Source organism: Melozone crissalis, unplaced genomic scaffold, assembly GCF_028551555.1.
Source record: "Melozone crissalis strain CALT ecotype California unplaced genomic scaffold, PUWL_Pcris_2 ptg000063l_1, whole genome shotgun sequence".
NCBI lineage: Eukaryota > Metazoa > Chordata > Aves > Passeriformes > Passerellidae > Melozone > Melozone crissalis.
In genome coordinates, this window is record NW_026535841.1 from 7,012,915 (window position 1) to 7,032,525 (window position 19,611).

The following is a 19,611-nucleotide window of genomic DNA, read 5'->3' on the forward strand; positions in this document are numbered from 1 at the left end:
GCCGCACCGCCCCCGGGCTGGGCGGGGGGACAAAGCCCGTTCCCTTCTGCTCCACCGCCCCTCGGCTCCATGGCAGGGCACTTCATACAATTAACCAGGATTATTAATAAAGCACCGTGAACGGGACAACACAACCCTGCCTGGGAGCATCTGTGACTGGGCACCGCTGGGCTGGAGCTGATGCTCCCCCAGGAGCACCATCTTGGCATGAAGGAGAGCCCCGTCCCCCACTCACTGCCCATTCAGCACAGCCCGGACGCCAACGCAGCCGCTAAAGCCAGACTGATTTTATTCAAATTGCGAATGTAAAACAGAATAACAATAAAAAAAAAAAAAAACTAATGCAACCCTCACTGGCTTCAGAGCCAAAAGCCGCAGGTAAACCGTGCCCAGGCTTTCCTCCTTCACTCTCCAGTGTTAAGGCTGAGCTCATCGCTGGCTACAAGGGGAGGAGGGATGGGTTGAGCCCTGGCTCTTGCACCCCCAGCTCCCTCAGGGAGAAATTTGGCACAAATCCAGTGGGGCCAGCCTGGCACGGGCAGGGCAGGGCAGGGCTCCAGCCCCACGGCCATGGGTGTTAGTGAGTCAGCGTGAAGCTCTAAAGCTCCAAAAGCTACGGGATCACCTACGGCACCACAGAAACGCGGCGGGAGGGTGGATGCGGGGAATGTGGCAGAAGAAAGGGGTTTGCACCCCTGGCCGAGGGGCCAAGGCTGCGGCTGGGACTGCACCTCCTGCCCCGGCTCGCACGCACGGCTCGGCTGTAAACGGCAGCTGAGGGGGCACCCGGCTCACCCCAAGCCCAGCCCACAGTGAGCAGAACTAAAGGCCTGGTGTATGTGCAATTTTGGGCAACTGCTGCTCAGCAGCCCGGGGCTGAGCAGGATCCCTGGGATGGGATGGGATGGGATGTTGCACACCAGTGGTCTTGGTGCTGGAAGGGAGGGAGGGAGCTTGGGGTCACTGCTCTCCCATCCCAGGGGGTGCAGGGCTGCTGGGCCCCCTCCAAGAGCAGCTGTGACCCTGCCATGATAGCAGCCCCGTTGTCAGCTTGTGATGTACAGCTTGGCATTGCACCCACATGGCTTGAGGGAGCTCTCAGCACCCCCAAAAGAGCTGCTCCTGAGGCAGTCAGGAGTTCGTGGCTGCTGGGAGCCCCAAGGCCACTGTTAAGGGGACATCTCAGTCTGGTCAACCAGTACACATAGCTCATGTGGGGCTGGGGGAAAGTGTCACCAGGAGATTGGGGTGGGCATGACAGGGATGCTGGGGGTTGGGATGGTGGGATGCAGCTCCCCCCCTGCTCCTTTCAGCACACAACTAGTAATGTAACCTGCTCCAGAGCCTGTTCCTAAAGATAAAGGTGGCCAGGTTTGGGGTGTGCAGGGCAGACCTGGCCCCAGCAGTGCCTCAGGTGGATGTGGGTTTGGTCTCTGCTCTCCAGCTGAAGCCCTGTGGGGCACAGGAGGTGGGGGCTGCCTGGCCCGGCCCCTCAGTCCGTTTTCCACACCTTGTCGAGGAGTTTGACCACCTCATCGTAGATGATGAAGACGATGGCCACGTCAAGACACACACGGCCCAAGCGAGGCACTGTACCCTTGTAAAACCTGCCAGGAATAGAGAGGGGGGCCGTGGGGCTGGGTCCCCTCACAGCCCCTTCCCTGCCCATCCTCCCCACCAGCCACCCCCCGTGCAGAGCTTACGCCAGGGGCCCTTCGTGTTTCATGATCTGGTAGGCGCAGTCCCAGGTGTTCTTGTACTTGTGCGCTTCCAGCCCCTGTGGGAAAAGCAGGATCAGAGCCCAGAGCCAGGGATGCCTCTACGGGATTTCTGGGGAGAGGCAGAGGTGTGCCATGAGGAATTCATCTCTCCACTGCTGCAGGACATCAGTCCCCACAGGGATGTCCTCACCTCGGTGCAAACTCTCCCCATGGCTCAGGAGCAATCCCAGACATCTCCCAAACCAAACCTCACGGCACTCTGTGCCTGTCCCAGGGACTGCAGCAAACAGCTCCCAGGCAGGGGGTGCCCCTAGCCTGCTGCAGGCAGAGCAGTCCCACACCAGGCCCTGGCACTGTACCTGCATCCTGGTCTTCACCACATCCAAGGGAGTGTTGCCAAAGACACTGGCAGCTCCAGCAATGGCTCCAAACACCCCTGTTATGAAGGGGTTAATGGCCTTGTTGGGATTGTCCCCTAGGAAGGAAGAGAGGGTCAGGGCAAAGTGGTGGTGGGATTCCCACGTACATTCCCGAGGGAGCCTGGAAGGAAGGTCCCAGGTCTGGCTGCTTGTGCTCAGGAGGCAGTGCTGAGCTGGGGACTGTCCAGCAGCACCTGCCCCACAGAGCCCAAACCACACTGTGGGGCTCAGGGTGGGTGTGAAAGTGATGCTCCAGCACTAGGACCCATCAGCCCCACAAGCTGGTGCCACCCCACCCCAGTATTCATTTTCCTCCATTCCAGGTGACTGAGCCATGAGAAACAGGGGGGGTGTGGAAGGTAAAACCATCCCAGCTCCCAAGGCTGGCTGGGGAGCTAGAGGCACAGCCAGGGTGGCCTGGGGGGCCAAGGGCACCATACCTTTGTACCAGTTCCTGAGGGAGGTCATGACAAAGAAGCGGATGGCCTGGTTTGATCCTTGCTTGAGGACAGTTGCAGTTAAGCCCTGGTAGGTCCCCTTCAGTCCTGCAAGGAGAGGGTGTTGGAGGGGAGACCAGCCTCAAGTGGCAGAGAAAATTCTCCCCAAGCCACCTGTCCCAGCCTGTGCCCATCCACCACCTCCCACCCTGTCCCCACAGCATGGCAGTACTCAGGGAGTCAGGGTGCCACTTTCCTGGGACTCACCCTGTTCCCGAACGATCTCCCGGACGCCATGGAAGAAACCACGGTATTTGGGGTTGGGAGAGCTCTGGTCATGGATAAACTTCACCTACAAGGAGATGATGTGCTTGTCCTGGCTGAGGTAATGCAGATGTGATGGCCCCAAGGGCTGGCAGCCACCTCCTGCCTTGTTCCAGGGACAGTCCCAAGACCAGAGCCAACCCATGCAGCTCTGGGAGAGATCACAGGGGAAGGCTGTGCCCGTGGCCATCAGTGCATTTTGCAGAGGAAAACATGGGAAAATGCTCCTGCAAGCAGCCATGTGGGCCTTACACTCATAAAATGGGTGACAAGATGGCTCCTGGGTGGGGGGCTCCTCCCTGGAGCGGAGAAGGGGCCAGGGCCACCTGACTTGATCTCCACAGAGCTTTCCAGCATCAGATCCGCCCCTATAAAACTGTCTTGGGCAAACGCACACAGCCCTCAGGTCCCCAAAAGTAGGGCATCCCTGGGTTTTGTCCCCTCCCAGCCCAGCCCAGCGAGGGGTGCCAAGGCAGGGGACAGTGGCAGGCACAGCCACCCACCTTCACAGTCTCCATGGGGCAGACCACGGCCACAGCCTCAGCCATGCCAGCCCCCAGCCCACAGATGAAGCCCCGTGTGCTGTCCAGCCGCCCCTGCTCGTCTCTCATCCGGTTGCTGAGGAACTCGAATGTCCCAAACCTGCAAAGAAGCCACTGTGCCAACCCCTGGGCACCCAGACAGGGGTCTGCACCCCCCTGCTCTGGGTCCAGGAGCAGCTGCACACCCTCTGAGAGGACCCCCCCTGCCTGGGAGACCACATGGCTTTGGTATAACACCAACAGAGACACCAAGGGCAAAGCCACCCCCTTGTTTGCTGCTGTCGGGCGTCCCCCCCCACTCACCCCTTGCCATGGGGGCACATACCTGACAGCAGCCTTGGGGATGGAGCCGTACAACAGCGAGCTGAGCCCCCGGTACAGCCCCCGGACGCCATGGTCACGGACAGTCTGCTTCACACAGTCCCCTGCGGCAGAGCACAGCGGCGGCGCTGTCACCACCACGCCGAGGACAACCCAGCACCACCCTGTCACACCCCCAGCACCAGCCAGGCTCCCCAGGAGCCCCAAACCCAGAGAGGGGCTGCTCACCAATGCCCTTGTAGCGGGGAGGGTTTGCCTTCTCGTCCAGCTGCAGCTGCGTCTTCACATACTCGGTGGGGAATGTGATGCAGATCTCGATCCCTCCAGCCAGGCCACCTGCATGGGAGAGAAAGGGACACTGAGGCAAGAGCAGCATTGTGCCCATTCACGGCCACATGGCTGCTCCCAGCTCCATGACGGCTGAGCCTGGCACCTCTGGCAGCCTGGTGTGGGCTGGGACATGATATCCCTGTCCTCACCAAAACCCTGAGGACTGCACGCAGCAGCAGGGCCCTGTGCCAGCCTGGTGCCTTGAATGGGCATCATTGCCCTGCCATGGCAAGAGCTCTCAAGGACACCGGGCAAAGGGGTGGGAAAGCAGGGCAAAACACCACACCCATGGCTGCCTATTTGGTGTGCTGCCCCTCAAAGGCACCTCTCCCTCTCTGGAGCCTCGCACCTCCAGGTGAGCTGCCAGCACTGGGATGTACAAACCCAGCGGTGCTGAGGCAGGCACAGCACCACTGCCCACACCAGCAGGAGCTCATCTGCAGACCTGGCTGTGCTGGCAGGAAGCACAATTATCATCAAGCCTGTCTGGCTGCCCTGGGCTCCCACAGTGGTGGCTGCTGGGCACTGATTACAATGGCTGCAGCCTTTCCTGATGGCCTGGGCAGCAAGGGATGCTGGCTCTCAGCTCTGGGGCTCCCCTCAGCATGGCTGGAGCCATTGCAGCTGGACCCAGCTGTGCTGGGGGAGCTGGGCTCGGCCCATCCAGCCACGATGGATCACAGAGCATCAAAGTGTGGCCAGGTCCCGCCGAGCAGCAGGAGCCCTTTGTGCCAGCAGCACTGGGGGGAACCACCGGGCTGAGCTCCCTCAGGTCTCAAAGCACCAACCCTGAGCTCCCTCAGGTCTCACAGGGCACCAGGAGGAAGCACAGGGCTGAGCTCCCTCAGGTCTCACAGGGCCAACCCTGCTCTGCCCAGGACAGGGCACAGGGTGCTGCCACTGGGGTCAATGCCACCCTGAGGATCTCCCTGCTCTTTGCCCAGGGAAGGTGAACCATGCTCCAGCCCACAGGCTGGGGCACAGTGTGTGGTCAGCTCCCAGCTGGGGCTCCCAGTCTCCTATACAGCTTCCAGTGGTTCCTCCAGCCTGGCCATGTCCTTGGTGTGACTCAGCAGGCCTGTGCCCCCACTGCCAGGCTTGGGGCCCATCAGGGCCCAGAGGACACCCCAGCAGGGAACACACTGCCTCTGCAGGAGAGGCTGGGACTGGGTGCAGTGGTTGTTATCCTGCTCTGCAGTGAAGCACAGGCTGGTGCCACGTGGCACAGTTCTGCTTATCAGCAGCCCCCCGAAGTACCCCCATGAAGGGATGCTGATAGGGGACACCACGGCCCATGGCTGCTCCCTGTGACAACAGCAAGCAGCACCAACTCCTTGGACCAGCAGACTTTCTCACAAAGTCATATTTTTTCTGCATGGTCCTCACACATGCAAGAGATCTCTCTGGGATTGCCAGCTCCCCTCTGTCAGTGCCACTGGCAACTGGCATCCTCAGGAGCACTGCTGCCTCCTCTCAGCCCTGTCCCCAGCAGCAGAGCAGCACCCATCTTTAAACAGCCTTATGCTGTTTTTCCCCACAAGCACAAAAAGCACCAGGCTGCGCTTCGTACCCAGGGAGCCAAGAAGCCAGGCCAGCCTCAACAAAGCTGGGGCAAGGCAAAGCTCAGCTCTGCTCACAGAGCATCCCACTCCTCCCACAGGCACGGCAGGCAGGGATGGGGACACCGTGGCACTGAGTGCCCGAGGAAGGACACGCCAGCCCAGCTGGGCCGCATCCCGGCCCCTGGGGACGGGGCGTGAGGCCAGCCCAGCTCTGCCACAGCAAACAAAGGCTCCTTGTTTCTTTCCCACTGTGTTCTCAGGGGGCTGGAGCTGCCCAGCCCAGCCCAGCCCAGGCAGGCTCCCCTCAGGAGGCGGTGCTGGGTGACCACTGCCAGCCCTGACGCCTCCATGCATCCGCTGCTCTGGGGCATGGCAGGAAACACAGAGCCAGCCCACAGCACTGCAGCCAGCCAGCAGCTCCCCTGGGGCATCACAGGAGGACAGCCACCAGCCCCAGGGTCCCCAGCACACCCCTGCTGCCCCCTCAACCCTCTCCTGCCCTTGGCGTGTCCGTCAGAGAGGCAGACACTGCTGGTCCCATGGCAGGGGGCTGGCTGAACACTCATTTCTCCTGCAAAGACAAACAGCTCCTGCAGGAGCAGCTGGCAGGCCCCAGAGAGCAGCTCAATGAGGAGCAATGTGCTCCAGCTGGGTCCAGTCCCCAAAAGGCTGAGCACCAGCTGGCCCCTCTCCACTCCTTCACACACCACGGTGCCACCAGCCTTGCGCCACCACAGCCACACGAACACCCCGAGTGCTGCCAAGGCCACTTCCCAACCTTCCACACTGCAGAATTGAAGTGCTGGATGTTTAAAGCACCATAAATATTTGTTCTCTCTCGGTCCCCCAGCACCAGCTCCTCGCCCAGCACACCCAGAAGCCAGAGAGCAGGGAAGCACCCAGGACAAGCAGCAATCCAGGGACAACCAGAACCTCAGCTCATGGCAGCCACACCAAATGCTACAGGGAGAGATGCTGCACCTCCTGCAGCCTGCTACAGCCTCAGTAGTCACACTTGTATGCAGGGGAGGCAGAGGCTCTGCTCAGCATCCCACAGGCAAAGACATTCCCAGGAGCCCAGCAAAGGAACAGCACATTGTTCCTGGGAACTGGCAGCCTCTGGGGCAATGAGGCTGCCCTAGCCAAGGATGAAGGAACAGGGCACTCGAGCTGCCAGGTCCCCTCCCTGTTCCCCAGTGTTGTTCTGGCCTAAAATCCATGCACCATGGGAAGGTGCACAAGAGAGCAGGGACTCTGGACACACTCCATGACTTGTGGCAATTTTAATCCATTTTCTTTTGCCCACAGAGAGACAGGGTGGCACAGGCAAGACCCATCAGAGGTCCTGCTCTGCTGTCATCTCCTCTCTCCACACAGTTTTACCCCAGCAGACACCTCATTCTATGCAAATAAATCACCCCACTGCCCACGAGCAGCAGCTTTGTCCAATGCCCTTCCTCTCCAGAGCTGCAGGGACTTTGCAACCTGTTTACCCGGACTTTACACAGCAGCTCCAGCTCTTGCAACACCACGGAGTCAGCAGGAACAGCAGCACTCAGGAGGTGAAAGAGCACTCGGGGCAGCTGAGATGCCGGGCCAAGGCTCTGGCTGCTGGCTGGATGCAGGAGCCAGAGCACAGGGAATGTCCTTCAGGGAAGGTCGCTCTGCCCGGCCCCAGGGAAGGTGCCCCCAGAGGGGGGATCCGTCTCCCTGCACCAGGAATGGCTCCCTGCCTGCAGCAAGCCTGCAAGGGCTCCAGCTGCCAGCTATCCTGACATTGCAGGCTCAGCAGAGAGGGAGAGAAGGGAAAAATACCCTGGCAGAGTTTTCCTAGAAAAAGTTTAGCTTTCCCCGGCAGAGAGGCCCGGGGAGGCCGTGCTTTAAGGACACGCCTGCAGCCTTGGGCACGGCTGGGGAGAGCTGGCAGGAGGGAAAAGAGGGTTTTTTGGGGACAGTGGGAGGGTGCTGCCCCTGCAATGCTCACACGACACGTGATGGCATCAGCACACACAGGTTCAGCTCCACACACTGTCCATGAGCAGCTTCTGGCCACCCCGACCCAGGGACCCAGCTCCAGCCCAGAGCAGTGTTGAAGGCAGGAGGATGCAGCTGTGATGGGGAAGACAAGAAGAGCCCTAGGACTGACACAAACCAAGGCTGCACAGCCAGGACTGGCACTGTCACCCTCTGCAAACTCCTACCCAGAGGCAAGTGCCCCAATGAACATCCACTGCCCTGTCTGGGAACCACTTAAGAGGCAGAGAGGGGGTGGCACTGCCCTCTCTGCCACTCCTGCAAGTGGCTGTGCCTGCAAAAGCATCCTGCTCCTGCAGAGTGATGGAGCAGCAGGTCTCTGTGCAGCTCTGATGAGAAGTGAGCACCTGGGGAGCAATTTCAGTCTCTCCATTCTAAGAGTAATTTCACATGCTGACATACCAGCACCTGACTTCCATATTAAAAGCACCTTTTAACTTCAGATTCGTTAGGATCCTTTCAGGCCAGAGGAAATTATTCCTAAGGGTCTGGAAGCAAAGCAGCAGAGCTCTCCCAGGGCCCATGCCTGGAGCTTCTCCATTCTGTCAGCTGGGTGTCTGAGGATGGTGGGAAGGCACAAACAGGCTCCCAGTGCAGGCTGAGCCCTGAGTTCCCCATTTTGGGGGCTCCCAGCCCACGTGCAGCAGGTGCAGCTGGATGGGGTGAGCTGAGCAGCTGACACAGGTGACACAGACCACTACAGGCACAGGGTGCAATCCTGCCCAACTCCTGGATGCAGTGCTGACAGTTTCAGCACTCTCACAAGGGGACTTGGTGCCCTTTTAATTAGCTAATATAGCTTTTGGATCTGGGGAAATAAGGAAGAAAACCCCAAAAACCAAAGACCATCAGGCTGCTATGAACCAGGAAGGCAGAAATACCCACCAGCAGCTTGTGACAGGTCTCTGCAGCCCAGACTGCTGCCTGCTCCCCTCACTGAGGGACCAACCCCCCCTGGCAGCCATCCAGGCTGCTCTTCACCCATCCATTGCCGTGGAGCAATCCTGCCCTGCCTGCCTGCAGCGGTGAAACGGGTTCGACAGCTCCACCCTCCCAGCACTTCCCACCACGGGCCATCTTGTGAAACTGGGGGCTCAGGAGCAGGCAGGAGCCTCGCTGGGGCTGCAGCTCTCCAGGACAGCTGGCTCTCAGCAGAGCTCCAGCACTGCTGTCCTCACCCAGGCACCTCCTCTGGCCACGGATAGCCCTTCACCACCCATCCACAGCCACATCCTTGAGGAAAACCACCACGGGGGCAGCTCTGCCACCAAAAGTCTGACTCAGTGCTGAGATGGGGAAGGCTGCCTCCCCAAACCAGACTGCCAGAAGTTTAACTGTGTTTTGGTTAGAAGGGAAAAAACATGTCCTGCATGCAACAGGTCAGCAGGCTCACAGGGTGACTGTCCCCATGCTGGGTTAGGCAGGTCTCCCTCCCATCTGACAGGGGCAAGGCCAGTGGGGAGCACAGGGGTTCAGCATGCCCAGCAGTAAGCAGACATTCACAGCTGGTTCGGTCATGGGAGCATGCTACAGACAGGCTGGTGACAGTCTGAACCCCCAGTGAAACAAAATGGCAAACATGAGAGGTGCCCCTCTGTACCCTGTGCCACTGAGGGTAAACAGCCCCGTGCAAACAGTGCTGCAGATAATGCTACAGATGGGATGAAACCATTTGTCCTGAATCTTACTGGAACTGTCCTGTTTGAACAGGCTGTCCTTTCACAACTCACTCATTCATCACGCTTTGCATTTACTTCTCAATATGACAATTAATCATTATTGCAATTTAAACTTCTCAGCTGTGAGTATAATGGCAGAAGCCATTTCCCCATGCTCACAGTTAAAGCATTCTCTGCTTTTGGTGCTGATTCCACCTTTGGGGACTGTCAGGTTCTTCGTCCTGCTTAAGTCACCTTCTCCCCATTGCCCTGCACACCTCAAGGCCCCAGGTTTGTCACCATGAGCTGCCTCCTGGCCATCCCACCACTTCAGATACCAACTCTTCAAGTGTCAAAAACTCTCTTAAGACATGTAACAGGGAGCCGATGTCAGAGCCCAGGGCTGTTGGATGACTCCCCCAGTACAGCCCCATAGCTGGACAAAGAAGCCACTGCCAGGACTGAGACTTCCCTGGGGACAGGCTTTGATCTCCCAGCCCCCAGCACGGGGGAGTGACCGCTGTACCAAGCACTGGAGCACAGAGGGAGAAGAGATGGCCAAAAAAAACAATTCCTGCTGTCAAGAGATGACCTGAGACCTCAGGGCACAAGCAGGAGCAGGGAGGCTGCATTGGCATGCACCACACAGCACCATGAGAGCTGAGAGATGCTGCAACATCCCCAAGCTGTCAGCTCATGGTGCTCATTGTCTCAGGAAGACGGACGACTCCTTCCAATCATTTACATCAACCCAGAGAAAATGGTTGCCTGCAGAATGTCAAGCAGAACATCAGGCATGTGAAAATCTCAGAAACTCACATTTCACAGCCCAGGGTTAACTCCAGCTCAAACAGAATCTATTCAGACTGAAGGCACACCCCAAGATGGTTTCCTGGCCCTGGGGCTTACATCCTCCTCCCACCAGGAGCCTTGGGGCTCTTACAGGTTTCCACTGCAGCCCATGAGGGCTCCCAGGAAGGCAGGGACTCACTCAAGGCTAGCATGGTCCTTGTGCCCCACTCCCCAAACAGATGATAGCCACAGGAGGCAAGTGCAGGAAGAAGCCACAGCCAGGAGTGATGCACTGAGGGCCAGCAGGCAGGACTGGCTCCCTCCACGCTCTCCAATCTTTCCCCCTGGCTGAGCTTGGCCTCCACCCAGCTCAGCATGAAGGGAGAAAGATCCCCTGCTCTGCTGTGAGCACCAGGAATCTATCTCAAAACCAGGGAGTGTGCTGGACCACAGCCATTCACAGCAGCACAACCTCCCCCACAACGTCTCCTGAGAGCAATGACCCTGGAAATCCAGATGGACTTAGGACTTTTGGGGAAGGAGACCTGCTCTGCAAAAGGCAAGTCTCAGCTTTCACACCCAGTCCCTGACTCCTCTCCTCTGCAGGTACAGCATTTCCTAAGAAAGATAATATCAAGGATTAACAAAGAAGAGGAAACTGAAGCTCCAATTACTGCTTTGTTCTGGAGCCTAGGCTCCCTTGCTGAACCCTGCTTCATGTCCTACCCTCCCCCCTCCCCTGCCCATGCTCCCCCCTAGGACCCTGGTGCACATCACTGTTATTGGCCAGTGATACTCAACACCAGGGCAGCAGGTACAACCCCTGTGAGCTCTTTCCAAATCCAGCACCACGTAGGACAACATCCGGGCATTCTGCCTCCCTGGCCAGGCAGGATTAGGTGTAGGTAGAAACAGCAACTGTGCAACAGCCCCCGGGTGAGCAGAGATACCATGCAGAGAGCAGCTGGGAGCTTCTCCGTGGGAGGGAGCAGACCCCAGGCTTCAAAGGTGGCTAGAAACAGAGTAAGGCTGTACTTAACTCTGGCGAGGGCAGGCAGAGCCTTTCATCAAATGAGCACTAATAACCATGAGCAAAGTTCTCAAGAGGAGGGCAGGAGTGCAAGGCAAAGATCATTTGTGCTGGGCTGGAAATAGCCCACACTGCAGGCTGACTTGAGCTGACCCAACAGCACCAAAACGAGCTGCCAACGTGGCATCCAAAAACCCAGTGAAGGAGCACTCAGGATTCCCAGAGGTGACTGATGACTCCAGCACCAGCTCTGCCACCAGCATTCCTGTCTCGCCACTTAACTGCCTTTATTTCAAGCTCCCCACTGCAGTGTGGCCCTGTGCTGGGAGCACAGTAGACCAGCAGCACCCAGCCCTTCAGGATGCTGGTGGGAGGGACAGGAGTCTGGTGGGCTGTTTGGAAATCACAGCACAAAACAGGAAGGCTGGCTGTGGGAGGCCAGAGACAGAGCTGGGCTCCTGGCCCACCTGCTAACAGGTTGTTATCCAGCAGAAGAGCCCGAGCTGCCTTCATGTGCTCAGGCCACACGTGGCCACAGCAGCACCAGCAGCACTGTCACTGCAAGGTGAAGGGCTGCCTTGGCACACAACAGCTGCTTGGACAAAGGAGGGCCCATTAGCAAATTAATTTTTAACCTTGCGTTTTGTCTGTTGCGACAATTGAAGGAGAAGAGCTCTTGGCAGACAGAGCTTTACTTGCATCTCTTCAGAAAAGAGCCAGCCCCAGCCTGTTGAGGTCTGGGCAGCCAAGGGAGCTGTGCCTCTCTGGCAGAGGTTCCCAATTACCCACAGGGTCTGGGAGCAGATACGCACCCAGGGAGGGATGATGGCTTATTTAACTCCACCAGCACAGGCTGATGAAGCACAGCAGGAATGTTCCATCTTAACACCTCCAGCTCACCAGAACATGGAGTATACATCCCTGTTGTGCAGACAGATGTCAGATGAGAAACTCTGAGAGCATCAGCAGACCCCTTAAAGTCAGCAGAGACAGCCACAAACAGCACTGCATCCCCCAGCCAGGGGCTGGAGGGCTGAGCAGACCAGGGCACAGGGAGTTAATAGCAGCTTTCTCCCATTTCTGTGGTTCTCTAATACAATTACATGCCACAGAGGCTTGGCTGGACTTCTGCCCATTAACCAATTACTCTGATTACAGCCTGTGAGGAGAAGACCAGCATCTCAATAGAGTCCTTCTTCTACCTCTGCAAGTCTGCTGCAACCTCTCTCGCAGGAGACTGATTCTGGTAAGCTGATGATCCCGATTACAGATCTACACAAGATCCATGAAAGTATCCCGGTACATTGGTCCAGGCAGTGACAACCTGATGCTTTCATCGCACATGGACAGCAACCTGGGAAAGACTGGGAAGGTGGGGAAAAAATCCTAAAATTGGATTAAATCCTATTTAAAAGACCTTTAAGTCAAGAGGTCTTAAAAAAGAGGTCTGAAAAAAACCAACCCATTTTGAGATGGGGCAGCAGAGAGGGGCACAGAGCTCCGGAGGAGCCTGGTCTCACAGAAGGGCTCACTTGAGTGAGAAGCCACCCTCTCGTTGAAGGCTGCCTCCTCCTTGTGCCCCAGCCCTTTGGCCAGGTAGCCGAGTGATGGCAAAGACCCTTCCCGGAGACGTGACACCGGGAGGCTTCGGCACCCTTTGCACGCTCCAGCGGCCGCATCCACCTCCGCCAGCTCTCCCGGGACTGCGAGGGAGGCTGCCCGGCGGGGCGGGGGCAGGGCCGGGGGCAGAGCTGGAGCGGCCGCGGCTCCGCTCCCCGTGCGGGCACGGCCCCGCTGCTCCCCGGCGCCGCTACCGGGGGCTGGAGCTCTGCCCTTGGAGGGGAGCAGGGAGTTGGACAGACAAACAAAGGCACAATCGTAGGAGGGGGAATTGGCTGGAAAACACAAAAGCTCTAAACATGCCAATCATGTCGAGGCTACGATGGCTCATTTCAAAACAAAGACGCTAATCTCCACTCTGGGAATTGTCCTGCGACTGGCAGGAGAAACCAGGGAGCTAATGAACAGCTACAAAGGAGTTTAACAAGCCTGCGACTGTCTTGGACTCCATTCAGCTCAGAGCTCGAAAGAGCCACAAGCAGGAGGCAGAGCGTTAACTCTGCAGTTACTGCTGCCCTCGGCGCACTTACTGTTCTGATCCCATGGAAGTGGTCAGAACTGGACGGGAAAACACGCCCTGATACAAGAGACTGATGCTCAGGCACAAAGGAGGGACCCAGCAGCCTTCAGAGGAGCTGTTTCAGCGCAGCCTGTGGGACACAGCTGGGGCAGGGACAAACGACTGCTGCTGCTCCAGCCCTGTCCCTCAACACCCTCGGGGGAGCATGTGGGGCCCTTGCTGCCACCAGCCTCTCCCATCAGTTCCGCTCCCTCCTGCTGAACCCCCGAGTGCCTCTCGACCCGCGTCATGTCCGAGCCCACCAGCAGCTTCCCGGCCGGACCACCGGGTGCACAAACAGCCTAGCAAGACGCTGGAGGCTCCGCGGACAGCAGGAGCCCGCAGCCAGCGTCCAGGCTCGGGATGCAGCTGCGGGAGCTCCCCGGCTGTGGCTGAAGGGAAACCCCGGTCCAGCGGGGTCGCCTTCCGCAGGCAGCGGGAGAGGGGCGGCAGTCCCGGGATGGAGCAGCACCTGCGGGAGCGCCACCGCCCCGGGGCGGGCCCGGCAGCCTCCGCCCAGCCGGATGCCCACGCTGGCAGCGGCGGGGCGAGCCCCGTCCCCAGGAGAGCCCCGGAAGCCCCTTACCTGCCAGGATGGCCTTGCCGGGGTGCGTGAGCTTGGCCTTGCCGGCGGGGGCGGCGGCAGCGGCCAGGCTGCGGGGCGCGGCGGGGGCGGGCATGGCCGCGCTGCTCCGCGGCTCCGGCTGCCCGGCGGCGGCGGCCGAGCCCTATTTCAGAGCCGCGCCCGCGAGGGGCGGCCCCGGCGGCGTCACATCCTCGCGGGGCGGGGCGGGGGCGGCCCCTGGGGACGTGGGGAGCGGCTCTACGGGGCGCGGGGCAGCGGGTGAACGACAGCAGAGCGGCGGGTGAACGGCAGCGTGACCCCGCCCGGCCCTCGCTGCGGCGGGAATGGGGGCTGCTCAGCTCCCGGGAATCCACGGGAAACGCCTCCGTGTGCGTACGGAGAGATGCCGGCCCGGCCGCAGGGACGTGGGCAATGCCCCCGCTCCTGAGCAGCATCAGCACCTCCGGACACGCCTAGGCCAGGACTAGCTCCGAACCAGCCCAAAGCCCTCGGTCAGGGAGGATACTCAGCGTGGCGACCGTCCGAGGGAGGGAAGGGGGAGGGTTTGCTCATCTCAGGCCCTTGGCTTGAATCCTTTCTGTTTCAGTGAGGAAAGGAGACCAGGAACTCCCGGGGTAGGAAGCGCATGTGAACGCCCAGCGCAGGCGGAAGAGAAACAAAAACATTCTCAAATTAAAAGGCTGCTGTGAGTGCAGTGACACTCCGGGCTTAGACGGGGCTGGTTGGTGCTTTTTTGCTTTTTTTTTTTTTTTTTTTTTTTTTTTTTTTTTGTGGTTTGTTTTTGTTTGTTTGTGTTGGTTTTTTGGGGGGAGGGGTGGGTGTATTATCTATTGCTCCTCAATGACTGGGCTGTGCAAATTTCACTAGGATTTTTTTTTGCTTTATCTAGAGAACAGAGGAAGACTTCCCTGCTCTAGTTTATGTCCAAAAGCTGTATTTACAGGATGCAGGGAAAGAAACCAATACTGTTTTCATTTCCATCCAGAATTTTGCAGAAAGCAGGGAACACTGGAGCTGTACTCCAGAGCTGTGCTCTCCCTTACACCTGGTGCAGCCACATTACTCAAAAGAGCGAACATTTTGTGCAAGAAGTCACCTCCAGCTATGCATAAAACGTGCTCCTGTCCAGACTTCTCTCTGTGTGCTTTGTGACATGGTTTTTGCTCAACGGGACTCAGCAATCTGGCAGCTGCCAGCCCAATCCCAAGGCTCACTCTGCAGCTACACAGCCCTGGCTTCATGGCTGAACTGCTGGCAGAAGAAGCCTTTGGGAAACTGAAGCATCTTTATTCTGCCAGGGTTAAAAGCAAACATACTTGCATTGCAAAACTCACCCCCAGGTGAGATCAGAACTGTATGTGGTTTCACAACAGAGTTAAAATAGGCATAGAGTGGTCTCATGCCAAGTCTAAGGCCCCCCCTCCTTTAACACAGGGCAGTAAAGTATGGGGAGGAATTACCATATGAAGAGAAGGAACAGTCATAGTCTGGTCACAACTGCAGAGCAGCTACTCATGTTCAGATTAGCATTATTAGAATGGTAAAGATAAGATAAATTCTTTCAAACACAGCACACAAACAAATGCATTTGGATTTCTGATTAACCTCTGCAACTCCTCATACCTTTCCATCAAATCATCATGGCTTTCACATCTGCCTGCAGACACGTACGCCCCGTGGTGTGAGGCCATGATTACCTTCACAACAAACACTGGCTCTTACAGATTCCCCAATCACCAAGGCCAGTGCACAACCTCATCCTGTGTGAGAAAATACCACACCACATGCTTAATTCACATCAGACTCAATGGGATTCTCAGCAGTGCTTACCTTGCTGAACAGGGAAAGGATTATTCATATTTAATCACATGCAGATTGCAAGCCATCTCTTGCAAGGACCTGACCTCCAAGAAGCTGCTAACACCACTTGTCAGCAGAAAGCCTGAAGGAGAAACAGTGAAACAAGATAAACAATCCCTGAAATACCAGGGGATGCAAGAGGATGTTTTAAATCCCATTAGTTGTGTGAAAGTAAATACTTAACCAGGCTCACATAGTCAAGAGCATCTCCAAAGAAATGCATGGTCAAAGCATAGAAGAGCAACATCAAACCCACCATGTTACTGCTCTTGCTTCAGGAATTTTCATGGAAACAACCCTCTGACAATCTGAACTCATTTCCCCTGCTGGTGGCTGGTGCTTGTTTCTGCTGGCATACAAAGACTTGTGAAATACTTAGTCAGGTGCTGCTGCAGCTTGTGTGCCTCATGGCACCTCGCCAAGCCCTAATAATCAGAATTTAAAAGAGCTACTGAAAATGAAAGCAACTTTCACAGTTTATTTTTTCAAACACAAACAGCAATTGCAGACAGAGTTTTCTGGATCCTCAGAAGCACAAGCTTACATGTTGACAATTATTCCTCCCTTGCCCCTCCCTACAATTATTATTATTACTTTTATTTGATTGGCACTAGACAGCACACCATGGTTTCAGAGACCATGAGTGGTCAGTATGGGGCACATAACTTCCTATTATATATCCTGGGATCAAAGAACCTCTACATTTCATTGAATTAAAAGATGTATTATCACAATTGATACAACTCATCAACTACTACAAACCTTTCTGTGCATTATTAATCCCCATCACTTGCAGTCTTATGATAAAATAAGAAGACTCATTTTCTCTCAGATTCCCTATCGAGACAAAGCAATTCCTTTATGCAAAACAGATCCTGCATATAACTGGCTTCAAGAAATGAAAATACTGCAGATTTGAGTCAACATTTCCCCAGCTTTGAAGTGTGTGCTGCAGGAGCTGCTGTGATTATAAGCAAGATGATGCTATTCCAAACAACGAACACGATCCCCACTTGAGCAGAGCACACATGCAGAAAGAGCTCCTGTTGCTACACAAGATTGTTCACTGAGATTACCAGGACTGAGCCTCTCATAAGCACCACAGAAGTCCTTGTTATGTTCACATCTGCGTGGGTCTGACTCAGCTCAGAAGGGAGTAAGCCCATGTACAGCATGTACCGATTATCATCCTGCTACCCTGCCATGGTGTGAATCCCTCACAGCAGGATGTATAACTCAACAAAGCAACTCCAGTTGACAAACTGTATTAGCAGTTCATGAGGCTGTTTCCCCACCCCCTAAGTGGAGAAAAAAAAGTACATTACAAAAGGAGAGCAATTCAAAGATTTATTAGTTTCCCACCCAAACTCACTCCTAGCTCCCCATCTCGATAACCACTGCTTGGGGAATTTGTGCTCTGCATAATACTGGAGAACTTAGTGCTGTGGAAAACAACATACCAGAAGACTTTGTAATTCCTTCCTTTCATAACCACTGGGGGGAAAGGAGAAATGGAGATTTTTAGGCAAACAAATTTTACAATCTTGATTAAAAACAACAGACAAAAAAAAATCATGAGTCATTGAACCACACAGGAAATGCATAACTGAATAAGCTCAGAACCTGACTCAGGACTTTTAAATTCTGACACACAGAAGACAGGACTTCACTGACTGTATTTCAAATTCATCTTAAGCTTAAAAGCTGTCAACTTTATATTAGCTTGGAAGAAAACAGATGGATGTTGTTGCCTTTTTGAAAGATTGCAAAGGCTCCAGACTGAAACACACATCTATGCTAAGAATTTTGCAGTGTTGTATTAGTAAAACATGAGTCAGGATCTGTCAGTACCTTTGGAAAGGTGCCCACAGAAAATGCACAATATTGAAAAAGGAGAAAGCTAGACTAGTGACAAAAGCTAGACTAGTGACAAACTCTCTGGAGGCTGGACACCTGCTGAAGGTGCACAATAATGGCTCCAGATCCATTAAAGTGGACTGGTGCACCTGCAGGTTGCTATAGCAAGGCTCATTCAGTTGGCAAACCCCAGCCTAATTACACACCAGTGTCACAAAGCACTTTGGTGTCGTCAAGCATTTTCCAGCCTTATGTCCTTATCTGGAAACAAACGAGATTGAAGCAGTCTTGGGGTACTCTGCAAAGCAAAAAAGGAAATACAGTCAGCTTGGAACCAAGTGCAAAACCAAACTATTTACAGCACAACAGAAGGGACCCAGAAAGACTGCAAGAAGCTTTACAGATGAGAAATAACACTGTCATAAGGTAATGCATACACTTGATAAACTGCTTTATGAGAACCTGGTACATACAGTGCTACCTATACCAAGATTTGCAAGAGTTCTCACCTCATTTTTTTCCAGCTGACTGAAAAACTGTCATGCTGATTTAGTCACACTAAGAATTTCTCAGAGGCCAAGTCGTAGCCTGCCAATTAGGGTATCACACATCCAAGCATAAGCATTAATTACAAGCAGTTGACAGTCAGCTTTGCCAAAGTACTAAAGTTACTCACACTCATTTAAGTAGGCATCTAAGGTTTGTTTTTCAGTTTTAGAGTGCAATAAATCAAGGAAATTTCTTGGGCTTTTGAGTAACTGCTGCTGGATTTGCTAGGAGAAAAAAAAAAAAAGGCTGTTCCTTGTTTCCCACAGCCCAATTAAGGATCCATGTTGTGCTGGAAGTGCCAGCTCTCAGCACTGCAGCTGCTAAAAGCCTGTTAAATCAGAATTAGGTTTTTGACCCTACCGTTACTACTGTCTTTACTGTAGCATGTCTATTATTTGCACAAACTTCAACAGACTTCATCTGCCTAGAATTTTTATTTTTTAAGGAGCTAAGTTACTCCAGATCATTTCCTTCTGCTATGCTACCATTTAATTATAGAGTCCTAAAAAGGAGGGAAATGAGATGAAGTCTTGTAAAATACCACACCATGACATGAAATAAGAAACAGGACTTACCCCAGCAATGCATTCCTCCTGAATTCTCCTTGTGAATTGCTTGTCTTCTCTGATGCCAGATCTGTAAATGCCCAGAGTTGGACAGACCAGGGAAGATTCCCCTAAGGTCTGACAAACAGCAAGAACCATTACACAGAAGGAGATCCATACTCTGTTTCTCACAGTGAAGCAAGAGGCAGTAAAAGCCTGTATGTAGTCTCAAGCAACTTACCCTCTGACATAAGTTGTTCTCCAGATGCTGCAGGCTGCAGCAGGTTCTGCATGAGCAGATCATTCTACAGGACAGCACCAGCCCTGTGTCACTGGGGTGGGAATCAGCAAGAAGCTTAGCTTTAAAGCAGATTCTCAGCAAAACAATCTTATCCAAGTTATCAAAAACTTGGACATCACAAATTCATGAAATGAAGTAAATTCTTCACCTAACCCCTAAAAGAGGAGTTATTTCCTGCTGTGAATGACTTCACTTTCAGGGAAGCAGTGAAATACCTTAGTAACAAACAGGAGTTTGTTCCACATTTTAGATACAGCTGCACTGTATTGGCAGGGAGGCTGTTTTGAATGCATGTCAGAATGCAAGATCACAAAATTTATAAAAACCATTTTACTTAGCAAGAGCTTAAATACCAGGAGAGTAACTAAAGCAAGACTGTTGATCAGAGCTGGCAGCTTTGCTTTCCTTGAGAGCTCAGTCACTCCTGTAATTAGATTTCTAGACTGAGGCTATTAAGGATCCCCAGGCTACCTCAATTCTCTTACAGTCAGGAGCTGTTCCAGTATTTGATCTAGCACGTCACTGTGTTCCACCACTGGCTTGCACTTGCTGCTATAAAGTCAG

The 19,611-nt window shown here is 54.7% G+C and overlaps 1 protein-coding gene across 1 annotated transcript; it reads right to left on the reverse strand.

The window, feature by feature from the left end:
• Positions 1-34: 34 nt before the first annotated feature.
• SLC25A1 (solute carrier family 25 member 1) lies at positions 35-14,029 on the reverse strand. Its single transcript, XM_054288750.1, has 9 exons — positions 13,936-14,029; positions 3,993-4,100; positions 3,769-3,868; positions 3,405-3,543; positions 2,845-2,929; positions 2,581-2,685; positions 2,081-2,196; positions 1,704-1,777; positions 35-1,607 (listed from the first exon to the last, which is right to left on the reverse strand). The coding sequence occupies exons 1-9, from the start codon at positions 14,027-14,029 to the stop codon at positions 1,493-1,495; spliced, it is 936 nt and encodes a 311-aa protein (XP_054144725.1). The 3' UTR covers positions 35-1,492.
• Between the last annotated feature and the right edge of the window lie 5,582 nt (positions 14,030-19,611).